Here is a 16724-nt window from a genome sequence, read left to right as displayed (position 1 = left end):
TGTAACACAAGCTTGCACAGTTAGCTACAAGTATGGCATTAAATCTTCATAATACATGGGGGCTGCTTTGGGTTGGGCTCCCAGGAACTGCCCCCAGCTGGGACAAACCACCTCCTGGCCAGGAGGTACCACACATATGCCGGGCATTGCCACAGGGTGTTGACAAGTTGTCTCTTTGTGATTGCCAGAGATTTTGGGTGAGAGGCGGGTTGGGTACTCAGATGTCTGCGCAACTAACTTTCCTTTTGTGTGCTAACCTGATGGATGTAGAGTACTTGCTGGTTAGGATTCTCTCTGATACTGCTAAGAAGATGCTGGTTTTCTTAGCAGGGAGCAGTGCTGGGCATCTGCTCCTAAGTGCATAGAAGAGTTGATGTCTCATGAACCTGTGGTAATAAGCTGAGACCCTGAAAATACAGCGAAGAGCAGTGGGACTCGCCCTCTCTACACTGTCGTTCACCCTTTCCAGCCCTCCCATTTGGAGCAAATCTGCTGTCCTTCAGTCCTGTACACTGTTTGCACTTATTTTTAGACAACAGACATTTCTTTTATCTGTTGGGCAACTACAGGTGTCTCTAATGTCTCCAGCTCTAAGAACTTCTTTTGTAATCACAGTAACAGGTCAGACTTGGGTGTAATAACAGGCAGTTTGGTACTGTGGGATACAGGCCGAGAGGCAGCATGATCAAGTGGGTAACCTGCTGGAAAAGGTCTCATGACATGTTGGCTCCAGTCCCAGCTCTGGTCCAGGCTGCTAAGTCACTCTGGGCAACTGCTTCCATTTACATTTATCTTGCTTCTCTATCTGCATTTCCCCATCAATAAAACAGTGATAACGATCCTTTCCTCTTTTATAATCTGCTTTGACATCCCATGATTAAAAGCATTATACAAACAATAACTACTGTTAATAATATTTCCATGTGACCCACAAGAAGAGAGTGCCTTATCAGTAATTATGTTATTCTTTCTCTACCAGTCTTTTGGTTCTCATACCACACTTTCTTTAAACTTGTGGTGTAACCCATGTGGCAATGAATAGGTGTTGCTTAAAGAAATTTGTGCAACCAGCTTATGTATGATTTATGATTTACCTTTCAAGGCTTCTGAAACTGTTTGAACATGAAACACCTTCCAGTTTTTCAGCATGCATTTGATAGTTTCCCCCTTACTGTCCCTAGCAGAGGAGAAATTATTTTAACATCACAAATGCAGAAGTCTATAATTCTTGTAAGTAATATTAGGGTATTTTTAGACTTATTACTGCAATTTTAAAATGCAGAATATGTGCAATGTACCTGTAGATAACAATTTATTGGTAAAGGAGGTTGATACAATGGTTTCTTTAGCTCTCTCCCACACAATATTTTCTACAATTCTTCCATTGATTTTTAACAGTTTAAAAAGACAATATTAACTTTGCATAGTTACTTCTTCAGATGGTGTCAGAGAAACAGGTAAGAGTGAGAATATATGTTTCTTCAGCAACTCTATCTGTCAGTTATGGACTACTGATATATGTGTGTGTTAGGGAATTTGTTAATTTATGGTCTGGGATATCTCTTTGTTGTACATACTAGCTATGAATCCTGATTTAGAAGGCAGGCATTCTATATTTTCAGAGTATCAAAGGAGCTCTAAACTTGTGACTTATAATCTTGTATCTAGATAGAACTGTGGTGGGACCTCTGTTCAGTCTTTCATTCTCATTCATAGACCTATAGCCAACTTGAGAAGTTAGTCCAGTCTTTAGCAAGGCTGTTCACCCTTAACAAGAGCAAAAACAAAGTCCCACAACCTGATGATCCCCATGTAACACCAGCTCAGTCAGCAACCAGCGAGGCCTCAGCCTCAACATAGCCCAAGACAAGAATGCAGATAGAGACAAAGATATTTTAATCTGAAAATAAGCAATTACAGCCAGGCCACTGCATGAAGAATAACAAATTATGCACCAGAATTATAATGTTGCAGGACTTATCTGATAACTTCTACATACAATGCAGATTTAGATAAATTTTGGACCAGATCCCAAATACACAATATTAAACATACGTGGAGGTGATGAAATTTAGCACTGAGATGTCTTTGCATACGCTCCCAGCCCTGGACAGGAACAAGTGGATGCTCAGTATCTTCCATGTTGGGGTTCTCTTCCACTCTCTTCCTCCCTCCACCATAAAAGGCCTTAACTGTTACCAGCTACTAAAATTAAACATGTCCAGATTGAAGAGGATTGACTTAGCCTGGCATATGAGAAAGAGCTGAAAGAAATGAGTTTGCTAACTAAAAAACAACAACAAAGACTGTCAAATAACATGGTAATAGTTAGTTCTGTAATGTCCAAATGATTGATACAAAGAGGACAATGATCTGTGGCTCTGCATGGCCAGAGGGAAATAAACAAAGTCAAATATTAGGAAAACTGCTCCAGCTCTAAGAGAGTTATAAATTTTCTAGGTAACTCATTTCAGAGGGTATTGGTACCCAGATATGTATCAAAGAGTGACAGACAAGGTAAACTTGATCCTGCTTCAGAAGCAGACCAGCCTAGGTGAACCTACAAGGTGTCATATGGAATTGCTGCCACGTGACCCCATGTTTACGCTGGAAGGCAATAAACAGGATAATCATGTCATGTCAATTATACTGCATGGAAACCAACTAACCAGTCTCCCTGCCTGCCTTGACTGTCAGGGAAGGAAGTGATAGGACATCCTTATATTGTACACCAGCCCACGAGATCGATTCCCAGATATCTGGGCACTGTCTCCAAAACAACTCCAAGCCTCCTTCTTTGACATGTATAAAGTAAGACTGTTAAGTTCATTGGAAAAGTTGCCACCTTTCCTTTCCAAACACATACGGTGTCCAAGTAACAAGGCCTAAATTCATACCTAGAGCCTCCATGTACCATCCCAATATAATCATCAAAAGGAAACAATACAAAAAGCAACAAAATAGAATGCAAAGAAGCCCACAGACAGTTGTGCTACAACTTCTCCCATCCACCCCAACTCTTCCATGAAGCAAGAGGGGATAAATTATATTGCCTAAATGGCATTTGGGTACGTGCAGCTGTTCTTGCAAGATTTGTACGTGCTAACAGAGCCACAGATGTCATTAGATCACCCTTACATATGCTCTCTTTTGGCAAAGTGGAACTAGAAATCATGTATTTCCATAGGTACACCCATTTTTAGACTTTTCATAAGCATTGCCACTATTTGACTCTTCCCACTTTCAGAGTGTCAGCCAGTAGGAACCAAAAAGCTGTATATTTTTGGCCAAGAGATACTATTAGGACACACTATATAACACACTTCCTTTGTTCCACCTCAGACCCTCTTGCAGTGATATGTGGTGCAATCTCACATCTATCACTGAAAAATATTTTTTGGAAAGTTCTTTCATTTCTATTTAAAAATAAACTAGCCAAAAATTAAGTCTTGGCCAGGCATCTACACTGTTGATGCAGTGGGTAGTTAGAACTGCTGGGCATCTGAAGAAACCATTATCAGGGGGAAACATCATGGAAACAGAATTGGAAACAGGCTGCAAGCAGTACACAGAAGTGCCTCGGATTTCAAAGAAAACAGAAGTGGGAACAAAATCAACACCAGAAGCAGCTGAACCAACAAAACAACACTCACATTTTCTTTATTCGCTCAGTAAGGGAATAGAAACAAAAATGTTTTTAACATTTTGCTGAAACTAATTTTTTTTTTTTGCCTTAAGCATCATTATTTTAACTCAGAAATGCCTCTGACATGCTTTATAAAAATATGTAGTAATGGTACTTTTTCTTGTATTCTCCTCCAGGATTTTTCTGAAAAAGCAAGAACAGTACATCATGGGCGATGTAATCTTGTGCAGGAACTGACACTAAGCTGCAGCACTGACAGCGCACTGCAGCAGTAATACCAATTTGAATTTTTCAATTGAGACTCAGAGTTTTGAATGCAAAACTTTGCTACTGAATAAATAAACTTTATGGCAGGGACACTTCTCCCAGATATCTTTTCTTTCAAGTAAGATTTGGTACTGAATGGGAAGCTACCAAAAAGCTGTAGCTCAAGATGATAGCGAGGACAAGGTCAGCTGACTGGCACGAGGTGTTGTCCTTTTGCTGGGTATCTGGAAACCAGAAAGTATTTGCAAATATGATGAGTGAGGTTAAAAATATCCCAAGGTCTCACTTACAGGAAGAAGCTAGCACTGATAATCTGTAGGAATTTACTGTGGATTCTGTACACATAAATAAAAATAGATACCTGTAGATGTTCTTTGTTTTTTAGAAGAGTTATGCCTAAGAAAACAGCATGGAAATAAAAAAGCATATCATTATAACTAAGTAACAAAAGTAGGGTGCAATAAGTCACCTCATTCCCTCACAGAATCCTTTGCAGCAGCCAACATGAAGGTAAAGACATCGATGCTGATGAATTAATTTGGTAAGAAAAATTCCATAACATACCAGGATAACTCACTGGAAGCGAAAGTGTTTACACCACAATGTAAATAGGTCTTCATGTGCCTGAGAATTCAACCCAAAGTCTGTAAATGTCAGTCACCATTTTGTGAATTAAGTTTTAGACCTACAGGGCACAACACACAGGTGAGGATTACAGTTTGATTATTTTGGTTTATTTGTGAAGGAGAGAGTTCATTCAGCCTGGATTAAAAGCTTACACTGCAGCACCAGTTCATCATGACATAAATACTATGACTTGGATGCATTGCCAAGATGCACTTTGCTTTTGGCAGCCAAGTCTTCACACTTTATACGTCTTTTCTAGAAAGATGTCACCACCAGTTTCTTTCACATCAAAGTAAGCCACAGATAAACACACAGCCTCCAGACTGTCTTTTACCACAAGACCACAACTAATCCTATTTACACAGTGAAATTAAATGAGCTCATATTCTGTCTGGAGTTCTCCAGGACTCCCAACTGATCTAGCAGTCTACAGCAACCTTCCTGTGAGTAATAATGAATGAAAGCATTAAGAATAGATACATCTGACTTGCAAGGAACATTTATACCCAAGACCCATTTTGTCTAGTTTTCATTGTTGAGCTGAAAGGGAACTCTTTAAAAAGGGTAGTTAAGACTGGTTCTAAACAAATAGGAAAAGATGAATACCTTTGCCAGGCAGACATTCAAAAAGATTGCCAATTTAATAGCAGAATATGATGCAAGCACCAGCAGCAAAATTTGTCAGTGAATCTTACCTTTAACCTTCACTGGCTACTACTGCAGCACTACTTTATTGGCTCCTGCTAAGGATACAGTCATACAGAGTGCCCGAGAGAGAAGCCATAGTCTCACGTCAACACTGTCACACATCTTTTCAGCAATTGTGGACTATCACAGCCATGTTAAATCTAGTCTCTCTACATTGGCCTCCCACATAATAGCAAATCACATCCTGGTTCTTGGTCCTTATCTACAAGTAATCAATGTCCTCAGTTCAGCAAAAAGGTTGCCTGAAGCACCTCTCTGGAGACCATCAGTGATAAAGGTCCTCAAGCTCTGTGAATCTCAGCTGTGGGCAAGGCTTTCCCAGGCACCACTCTGAGTCTTTAGAATAAATCTCCACCGGAACTAAGACATACCACAGGCCTTATCACATAGTGCTTTTAGCGTACAGCTCACCTCAGCAGCACTAATCTAGATGTGTGTGAAAGAACACTGAGAGAGCACAGATGCATAAAACAAAACAGGTCTCTGCTCAGAGAATACAGGAAAGACTGAATCATTGATTACAGTCACACTGCTTAATGCATAACTGGATGAACTGCAGTTACTGCTGTCTTGATGAAACCAGAACAACCAGCACAGAACTAGAACAGATTCTGGAGGTTCTTTAACAGTGTATAAGAAAATCTATGGGGAATCAATAAACAAAAATGCATTTAAATGTATTTTTCACAATAAAATACTGAAGATGAGAAGTTGTACCACCTTCTCCTCATCAAAGGAATACCTCAAAAATCTTGAAGAAATTCCTGCAATAAGTAAATGTCTGTTATCAGTCTTCATATTATTTATGTACTTCTTTGAATGTCCAAATTACAACAACTAATATAGTACTGTAAACACAGATCTGCTGGTAGTCAATTTGTGGTTACTGTTCAGTGTCAAGCAAAGTATACTTTGGTCTTAAACTCAAGACATTATTGTACAACAGTAAGCAGGATATAGAGTAAAATATGGTCCCTATCAAGGATGATCAAAAACTCCAAGGTACCATAACTTTTAAGAAGATGTGGGAAACTCTAAGCATGGGAAAAGGCAATGCTCAGTTTACTTTCCTAAGCGGTCAGAAGGTGTTACACAGTTCAGCCCAAGGAAATTTGTAAATATAGAAAGCCTATTCAGAAATCAAAAGCACATACTTCATCACCATTATCTGTTCACAACTGCTGAAGTTGCTTACATACGTTTGAAAGAAACTGCATGCTAATCTTGTGCTGTTATTTATTAGCGCAGCACTTCATGAAACGTGTCCCAGCTCTTGCAGAAGCATCCATCCAGGTCTGCTGGAAATTTCTGAGTGCAAACTAGAAAGTCACAACCTGAGCAGAGTCTGCCACTGCCTTTTAACTCTGCAAGCCAAATGGCAGAGGAGGAGTAAAGGGTCAGGAATCGCTGCATGGACCTGTGTCCTCTCAAAAGGTTCTACATTGCTGCCATTGTCACCTACTCATTCCAGCCTCACTTCTCCACCCAAGCTTCTCCCTTGTTCATTTCCATTGCCTCCACCCTTTTCAAACCTGTTTTAAAACAGGTTTTGACATTTTAAAAAATTATAAAACATTTGAAAAGCTGTTTCAACCACTTGTTAACTAGAAGCCTCCTCTAAATAAGAGGATAATGAAGTCTACTAGGAACATGTAGTACCATCACAAAAGGCTTTAAAGATCAATGAAGGACAGCTGCAATACCACCTGTCCTGGTACGGTATTAGAGCATTGTAGCTGCTCTCACCTTTGCCTTTGAGACAGAGATGAGCTTAACATTTACCTAAGGTTCTTTACTCATTTTACCAGTGCTTCAGCCGGTAATCGGTTCATCCTCCTAATGCCCCTGCGAGGCTCCTAATGCACTTGCTGAGGTCCTTGCTTTAGAGATGAGGAACTGAGGTTTTGAGGAATCTCATCTTCTCCAAGGTTACACCAAGAATCTGAAGGAAGTCATGAGGGAACATTGCACATAATACCTTTAACTGCCAGAACAGCTTTCTGTTCGTGCACACAGAAGTACACAGAAGCCAGCATGACTGCAAGAAGATGGACGTGTACCTACATACAATCCATTGATACCCAGCAGTAGAGATGCAATTATTTCCACAGCTGTAGGGAGGTGCCCTGACCAAGAACCCTAAACAAATAACATATTAATGAGCTCCTTGATTATACATAGCATTGTCCTTTTTAGTGGCAGCTTACGTTGCTATCAAGGCACAAAGCAGGCTTTTCATCTCCACACTTCTTGCCATGTATACAATGCAATACAATTGCATATAATAAAATATACACTACACTCTATACACTACACTCCATCATGGCCATCAAAGACTTGAGAAAGGGAAAAACCTGGAAATAATCTCTTAGGCTAGAGAACACAAAATGGGTAATCTAAGGGAAACTAGTTTTTTGCATGTGTTTAGGTGGTAGCAATGAACCAAGGAAGAGTGGGAGCAGACTTGGATAACATGAGTAGATGAAACCAAAAGGAAGATTGAATAGAAAGGAACAGAGGTTGTTAAGAACTGCAGCTGTGAAGTTGATTCACATAATATTCACTGAGATTATCCATTCATTTGTTACTCATATTATTAACTGTGGTTACAACTTTGTTATTATACACATCAGTCAGGACCAGGGCTCCATTTTGACAGGTACCTTAGCAGTTATGCAATTAGATCTTGATCTTGACCTACTCAGCTCACAATTACAGTAAGAAAAGCCCTGCTTCAGGATATGACATCACAGGGAGGAGCTTCTGGTGATTAACAGTTGCTTTTATACCTGTTTGTTTCAGTTTCTTAACCAGTTAGGAAATCCTTGTTTACAGGCCTTGTTGCAACTTGGCAGCTATTCACGTAACTACTTCTCTGTCCTTGTGCAGATTCCCATTGCTGAGCATTTGTCCTGGGCTGCTTTTAGGATTTCTGCCCGTTAGCGCAAAGGCAGCCTGTCTGAGCAGCCAGCAGCATCAGGAACTTAGACGAGATGCCCTGAAAAGACACCAGTGCTCTCTTTCAAAGGACCATGTCCCAGGACTTCTCTCAATCACGGCAAAAGTCAGTGACCACACTCATTTTGACAGGGAAGCGATTTCACCCTAAAGCAAACGTGCCATTAGCACTGGCTGGCCCAGGCAGCTGCCTGCTGGCACTGCCCATGCTACCTGCCTGCCCTCTTTGCACAAAGACTGCTGCTGCCTCCTCACACCAGTGCTGCAGTCCAAGATGCGTGCATGTCTTCAATCAGTCCTTTCCACACACAACAGCTTCCTTCGGAGAACATGGCAATGAAAGGGATTTCTTTATTATGATGGCGTTACATGGGATTTAGGTGATACAAGGAAAAACGTTAGTAGTACTGCCTTCCAACTTTTAAAATCAATGGTCAGTGTAGTATTTGAGTTTGCTATGAAATTACATAGCAACAAGGCTCAGATTTAACAAGACCCAGATTTAATACTATGGTTAAAGAAAAGCCTAAAGCTTTACCTAATGAGAATGCTCATTGAGATTAGCTTGTCGTATAAAAAAAAAAAAGGAGCTGTAGGCCATTCCCAGAAAAGATTTCTGGAGCCTTGGACTTTGCTAAATACAAGGTAGGGCAAGCCAATATTTTTAAAGACATTTTTTGTCTCCTGAAGGGAACATTTCTGTGAAATACACGTATGTAGAAGATGTTACTTTATATTTCACTTGTAGCCCATGAAACAAGCAGGTTTCTCTCCCACAGGTATCAATTTGCAGTGTAGAAGATATTTATTTTCACTCCTGGAGAATCAGTGAACCCTGCCACTGAGAAAAGGGCCATGCTAAACCAGCTGTGCGAGGCAGCCCGTGCCCTGCTGTGACTGCAGCGGCAGCCTCTGGGAACAGCGAGTGCCGGGTGTGCTCCTGCAGGACCATGCACAGCGAGGCATGTCTGGGCAGTCACATTGAAAACAAGATCTACCCCGGGGAATTTACACAGCGTGGGTCTAGTTCCTGTTGTAATCAGCACACAGAGGGTGAAATGCAGTGGTACTTGGCCAACAGAGAAGCCTCTCCAGAAACAAACTCTCCCATGGTTAGACAGTGGAAATGCAGAGCACTGCATAAAGGTAGCTTCAAGGGGCCTTCAAAGGCTTCTATGAAGAAATGGGTGGGGGGGACTTGAAAGCTATGCCCTCTTCCAGCGATCTTGGCTGGTGGACCAGCCCTCGGAAAACCAAGACTTTTGCAACAGCTGATCCCTTCCCACATGCGGGAAGCCTTCTGAAAGTCAATCTCCACTATGTCAGCTGACAGGGAAAGGAAGGGAAGATCATTGGAAGTCACTGGATGGCAGAACAAATTCAAGGCCTTTCAGCAGTGAAGGCAAAACTGATTTTTGCCACTACAAGGATGAGGCATTGAGATTGCAGCAAAGGTTTCTGTGACATGGAAACCAGAGGCTATTGTTGACGCATAGAGTTCATGTGGGTTCAGAAGCAGACTGGAGGTGTTGCTGCATTCATAGAAAAACTGTATTTGGCCTGGGAAGTTACCAACTCTGAAGCGATCAAAGGCTGGGAGAGCACATTTTCCAGAGCACACTATATACTTTCACTCTACTCTCATACTCCTCCCCACACAGCAGGAGAGACCTTTGGTCCAATCCAGCGCAGCTGTTCTTGTGTCCCTGCGCACTGCAATGAGGGTGCAGAAACGTGGAGAGCCCAGGCACCTCAGCTTGTGACTCTTGCTCCTCATGCTGCCAACGGCTCCCTGTTTTGCCAGTGCCTTAAGCTAGCCCTGCTGGATGATCTATGCTCAGACCATGGGCAACTAAACACTTCTCTCCAACATCTCCACATACTATCCTATACAGTTGCAGAGAAATAGCACCATCCAGGCAGCGAATCCAGATTTTGCAGAAATGGTGGATGTGTTTATGAAGGCTTGTGACAGCCACAAAGCTTTCGCAGTTTTAAAGCAAGAGACAGCTGCAGTCATGCAGCTGTTAGTAAGTTTTCTGCCCTTTTTGGAATAGATAGAGAGGGGCATTTGTCTTTGTGTAAGATGCAGAAAAGGCCTTTTCAGGCCAGCCTGAAAAGGACCAGCTTTTCTCAAGTAGGCATTTCTGCTGCCCATGCAAGGCAAAGAGAAAAAAGAAATGTCCGTAACTATTTAATCAGCAGTATAAGTATATAGACCTCCCCAAGAATAACATCCTGAAACTGGACCTGGTGTTTTCCTATGACATTGAGAAAGAGCATCTTGGTTCCTGTCCAGTGCAAACTGAGCTGAAAAATATCAAAGTAAAATCCCTTAGTGGCCTCCAAGTGCCAAGCATTTTGGGTATGGCTATTAAATGCAAACACTACTTTTGACTCAGGAGCCAGATCTCTGAGCCACAACCCTCATGAACCACAGATCTCTTGGAAGAGTGGGGCAGGGAAAAGCACGCTTCAATGCTTGTCCCAAAACATTTATTATAGGCCAGTTCTGGGGACATACTGTTGATCCAGATGAAACTTTGGACTGGTCTGGTCTCACAATTGTTACAACTTTTGACAGGGAAAATTCAGGCAAACTCAAACATGTCCAGAAATTGAAACAGCTGTATCTTGTGAATGATATGTACTATTCCGTAGTTGCCTCATAACCTACATAATGTAGCAGCAAATCCTTCTGATTCTTGAGTAAGCCTTATTCCTATCAGATTTCAACACACATTACTAGCCTGATTATTGTTATTATGCTCACACCATGTACAAATACAACCTTTTGTCTGACACAAAGGGAAAAGGTCAGGAGATCATGATTATAGATGATTGCCACAGCTGTCCTATAATAAAAAACCATATATATGACGTGCAAGATCGAAGGAGGCATAGACACTGTGGGTTGTGGGTAGCAGTCCCTCTGCACAAGGACACTTTAGCTGTAGAGTACCACAGCTGAAGAAAAGCAAAGCATACTCATCTTTAACAAGCAGTCTTCCAAAAACCACAGCTTGGTCTAATCAGACTCTGACTCCAACAAAGCACCAATGGCTCCTTGCAGTTTGAATTATTTCTTTCAACTCTGTCCTCACCTGTGTCTCTCTCAAGAACTTTGAATTGCATAGTGATTAAAACAAATAAATATGAGTGGGAAATATAATCTTTTCCTAAAATATATTTTGAGCCAAATATATTTCAAATATTTACAAATATTTGAATAAATACATTAATTACATGACAAATACATTTCCACAAAAAATATTTAAAAAAAAAAAATCACTTCTGAGCAAAGACTAATCCTGGGAAAGTTTGACAACAAGATATATAATGCTCCTCTTTTTTTTTTTTTTTTTTAAGCAAAAAGAAATTCAGAGGTGCCTGTATGTATTTCTGCTGACTGCAAAAAACAGTCAGGTACGGAAGATGATACCAAAGCTCCCATGTTACAGCACAGGCTCTGGCAGCCACTTGACATCAGTGCTGGCATTTTTGTCGAGAAGCAGAGGTGCATCCTGAATCTCAGTGCATCAAAAACTGCAACTGAGAATTAACAGCTGAATTTGTTCAGCAAAACTGGCTCTGAAGCTTGTTAGCAGTGAAGATGCTTTATAGTAAACCACAGTAGACCTTTGATATTTCCATTAATAGTAACATTCTATAAACTGAAAGATATTGTTTATACAAAACTGTACTCTAAGAATAGTCCAAATTCAAATATGTATCAATATTTGAAACCATGGTGACACTGCATACACAGATACAAGTTACAGTGCTTGCTTATATTCTCTGCTTTCAGAACTGAATTACTGGGAACCACAAGGAAAGACTGTGATACTCACAGAGATCTGCCTTTCTCAGATTTCTCATTCTTATGATTTTCACAGAGAGTGAGGAGCACGGGCATTCTTCACTCTGCAGAAAAAATTACAAAGTTATTACCTGCATTAACATTAAATTGTTTATGCTCCCATAAATGCGTGTTGCAATTTTCAAAGCCATGCAGCAAAACTGGAAGATGAACTACTTGCACTGCTATGGAAGTTAAAACTATGTCTATGTAGAGTTAAAAAAAAGAGGCAGAAAAAGAAGAAATATTCCTCTGTTTATATATGTCATTGATGAAAGAAATAACAGTAAAATGCATAACATAGTAAAATAGATAACATGGTAAAATGGTTTTAAATAAAATGAAAGCTTGCATTACATGACAGGACATTTTAATGTAAAAGGAATCTTTATCAACAATTAAGCTGGAAAAATAAGCTAGCAAAGAGTGAGCATGCATGAGAAGCACCTCAGTTAAACATCTGTATACAAAGATAAAATAAGTTTAATTCTCTTGAAGAGTTGAAATTTCACACGGAAAGCAGATATTTTCTTCAGATAATTTTACTTAGTAAAAATGGCAAGTCTCCATTTAAAATCTTTATCAGGAACTTTTCCCAGAAATGGTGAAGAGCAAATACATGAAAAGTTGCAAGGTGTTCAGCTATTGAAGTCAGGAAGAGGAAAATGAGGGGTTACAAAGAACTGCTAGGAAACAGAAACAATCCAGGTAAAATTGTCCCAGAGGAAAATGAAACTGTTCAGTGAGCGAGGCACCACCAGCACAAATGCAGCAGAACCTACACGAAAGAAAACAGCTTAGGAAGAGATGTTAATGGAACTTCCCCACACAAACCAGATGCTGGGTATTTGCAAAAAGGATCATTAACTGAAACGTCAAACACAGAAGGAAAGACAAATAACTAGACAGAACCCAAACAAATTATTAATTCTTGCAAATTTTAATACCTGAAACTTTAGCTATTGCTTCACTGGAAGTCATTATCTAACCCCTCCTCCCACTCTCTGCTAGCAAAATGACTCCATTAAATCCCTTTAGGGGGATTACGTCACTCCTTTTGCCAGTTAGGAATTGACCCAGCTGAGAAGTTCGGTACAAACTCCCCTATCACTCTTGAATTATGATAAGCTGACCTTGGTCTGTATTTTAAGTCTCACTCCAAAACAGAAGTGCGTGTTTTCATGTCTTCTGTCTGGATTCAGGTTATGGATGGAATAATTCTCCTGCTCCCCCCAACACACACATACCAAGAAGCCTCTACTTTTGCTCTTCTCATGAGGCTGTTTCAGTGGTTAAGGGCAAGGGGAAGATCAGAGAGGACTGCCCCATTCCTTGCTTTGTACACGTACTTTCCACACAAAGACCATTGCCAGACTCTGTTCATTACTCTCCCCTCCTTTCAAAAGGATGAAACTGTAGATCCTTAGTGTTTCTTTAACGAGTTTGCTTAGACATTCACACTTTTTATTTCTTAAGCCATGGGGATCCCACGTTTGAGGTCTCCAAGTATTAATGCACACTTATGCTAACACACATCTGTGTTATAGAGAGCTGCTCTATAATCTCCATTTTACAACAGGGGAAGCAGGGCACAGAATGATTAAATAAGTTGCTCATAGTCAAACAGCAGGTTAATTTCAGAGCTGAGAAGAGAACAAGTATGTTGACTCCCTGGAGCCCAACAGGCAGTTTTAGGGCTTTCCCTCCCGGTTACATTCCACAAAAACAGTAATAATAATAAAAAAATATTCTCAGAGATTATGGACAAAGGCAGATCAAGATTTTCTTGGATCTCAGTCATGCACAGATATCAAACTAGGACCATCTTTGTGTCCATGATTAATCACTGTCTTTAGTCAGTGACCGTCCTGTGTACACCACTACCAGGTGGCTGCTAGCACAGCTATCTGGGCACAGGATATGACTACACTCATAGCTGGCAGATGCTGTGCTGTGGAAGAGCTCAATTTACATAATCCTTGCATCAAACCACAGATTCAGTCCAAATCCACAGCAAGCTCCTGTGAGGCACCTCAGACTCCTTCCCAGCCTCCACATGAATGACCCACTGTGGCTTAACTTCATTACCAAAAGTGCCTCCACAGGGCAGCCAATATCAGCTATCAGTCATCCTGACACATATAAGTAAATACATACATGAATTTGGGACTAACAGCTCCCAATTCCTCTTCTAGGCACCAGAATCCCAGTCACAAACCCACCTCAGGTCATCTTCAGCTTCTAATGAATTACAGTCTGAATTTTCATGCTCTTACCTCACGAGCACTCCAGTATGAGCCCATCGTGCTCCCAGCCGCGTACAAGTCAGATAGGGATGCCACTTCACTGTTAGAGGCAACAGCTGGCAGTGACTCACGAAGTACCTCTGCAAACTTCAAGGAGGCACCTGCTGAGGAGTAAGTGGCTTATCCATGCCCCACCTTCCTTATTGCCTGAAAGGGAAAGTATGAAGAGAGAAAGGGAGGGGATTTGCTGAGTTTATTTGATAGCTAAACACCAGAGGTGCATGTTGGGGGAAGGCTGTACACACCAAGGTGCCAAGAGTTATTAGCAACTCCAGATAAGGGAGTGATAACACACAGCACTTATGCATGAATACCTATGACTAGGCAGCAGTGCACAAATCAGAGAAGGTAATAGCAGCTACACTTGGGATAACAGCAGCTTCCTTGGCTGGAGGAAAACAGAGCTCTACAGCACCCCAAATAACAACCAAAAGTATTGTAGATGGAACAGCTTTAAAAGACCTTCCATTTCAACCAAATTTTATTCATTTTCCTTTTTTTGGAGGTAAAGGGGGTTGAGTTGCTTGCTGGTAGATGGCTCCCCAATTTCATTCATATACTTGCCAGGCAGATACATGTTTTTGTGCTTTCCGAACCCTTCCACAAACACAAAACTTCTGAGTAAACCAAGACAAAAAGTTCTCCAAATTAGGGCATACATTGATTCATCTTAAATGCTAGCATCTAGATGTTTTAAACATAATGCAGTGTCATCAAATTATGATGACACCCATCTTTTCCATTTTCTGGCAGAAAACTGTGCAGCAGTAGATACGCAGGTGAATAGCCCTTGCACAGGTCCAGCTACTAATATGCCCAGATGTCTGATATGAAATGACCACCTGAGAGCTGCAGGAGATGATACTATACACTCACCTCTCCTACCCAAGGGGTATATTCTGCAGGAATTTCATCCACAGCAAGTGCTGCAGAGCATGGAGCTGGAGGGAGGCCATCCCAGACACTGGCAGTCAAGTGCCTCTGCTAGAATAGGGCTGTCGTGGTTTAAACCCAGCCGGTAACAAAGCACCACGCAGCCGCTCGCTCACTCCTCCCCCCGCTGGCCAGTGTGGGATGAGGAGAAAATATAAAGAAAGGCTCGTGGGTCGAGACAAGGACTGGGAGGGATCACTCCCCACTTATGGTCACGGGCAAAAGACAGGCTCGACTTGGGGAAAAAACAAAATCAATTTAATTTACTACCAATCAAATCAAAACAAGGATAATGAGAAGTAAACCCAAACCTTAGAACACCTTCCCCCCCACCCCTCCCTCCTTCCCGGCTCATCTCCAGTCCCCATTTTCTCTCCCTCCTCCCAGCGCAGGGGGGCAGGGAATGGGGGCTGGGGTCAGTTCCTCACACGCTGTCTCTGCCGCTCCTTCCTCCTCAGGGGCAGGACTCCTCACTCCTCCCCTGCTCCACCGTGGGGTCCCTCCCACGGGAGACAGTCCCCCATGAACTGCTCCAGCGTGAGTCCTTTCCACGGGCTGCAGTTCCTTCCCTGGGAGGGTCCTTTCTGGAGGCCGATCTTCAGTCACAGGCTGCTCCAGCGCGGGCTTCCCCATGGAGTCGCGGCCATCTTGGGGGCATCCACCCGCTCTGGTGTCCTCCTCCCCGGGCTGCAGGTGGGCATCTGCTCCCCCGCTCCCCTCCGTGGGCTGGGGGGGGACAGCCTGCCGCCTCACCGCGGGCTGTGAGGGCATCCCCTCTTCTTCCCTGACCTCGGTGTCTGCTGAAGGGTTCCTCTCACATCCCAATCCCCCGACTCACTGCAGGTTCCCCCCCTCTTAAATCCGTTCTCCCAGAGGCGCTACCGCTGTCACTGACGGGCTCAGGCTGGGCCAGCGGCGGGTCCGACTTGGAGCCGGGGAAGGTTCCAGCAGCTTCTCACAGGAGCCAGCCCTGCGGCCCCCGCCCCCGCTACCAAAAAACCCCATCACACAAACCTGTAACAAGGACCTGGTAGTAGTCCCAGCACAGGCACCTGGGACAAGACATGTAGCGTGAACTTACAGCAAATGGAGAACCCACTAACAGAAAACATTGTGACAATGTCTGAGAAACTACTATTTCTGGTTTGATGCAGATTATCTGAGATTTTAGGGTGCATAACGAATTCTGGCAAGGGACATGGAGAAGGTGGAGCAGGCTGTAGGAGGGATCCTCAGAGAACTGTTTTCCTTGTCTCAGAAATATGTGTTTTCTGGCCAGTCTGGGGCTGATAAAACCAGGAAGGAGCAGGTGCTCACCATTTGCTATCTGAAAGTCTACAGGCAAAGTTAAGCACAGTATCTAATCTGGACAAAAAAATCCCCAATGAGGGCCAACAGCTGAAAAGTGAAACTGAACCAG

At 42.3% G+C, this 16724-nt stretch overlaps 1 protein-coding gene across 1 annotated transcript in view; it reads right to left on the bottom strand.

The window, feature by feature from the left end:
* LOC104316392 (cytosolic phospholipase A2 epsilon) overlaps positions 1-14368 on the bottom strand; it is a 34312-nt gene extending 19944 nt beyond the window's left edge. The window contains exons 1-2 of the mRNA XM_069784726.1: positions 14342-14368; positions 12058-12130 (exon numbers count right to left, since the gene is read on the bottom strand). Of these exons, the coding sequence (XP_069640827.1) occupies positions 12058-12130; positions 14342-14368 (100 nt within the window). The remainder of the gene's footprint in view (positions 1-12057; positions 12131-14341) is intronic.
* Between the last annotated feature and the right edge of the window lie 2356 nt (positions 14369-16724).

This window comes from Haliaeetus albicilla, chromosome 5 (assembly GCF_947461875.1).
Source record: "Haliaeetus albicilla chromosome 5, bHalAlb1.1, whole genome shotgun sequence".
Lineage (NCBI taxonomy): Eukaryota > Metazoa > Chordata > Aves > Accipitriformes > Accipitridae > Haliaeetus > Haliaeetus albicilla.
The sequence above is the reverse complement of the archived record's forward strand: the minus strand, read 5'-3'. Positions and strand labels throughout refer to the sequence as shown.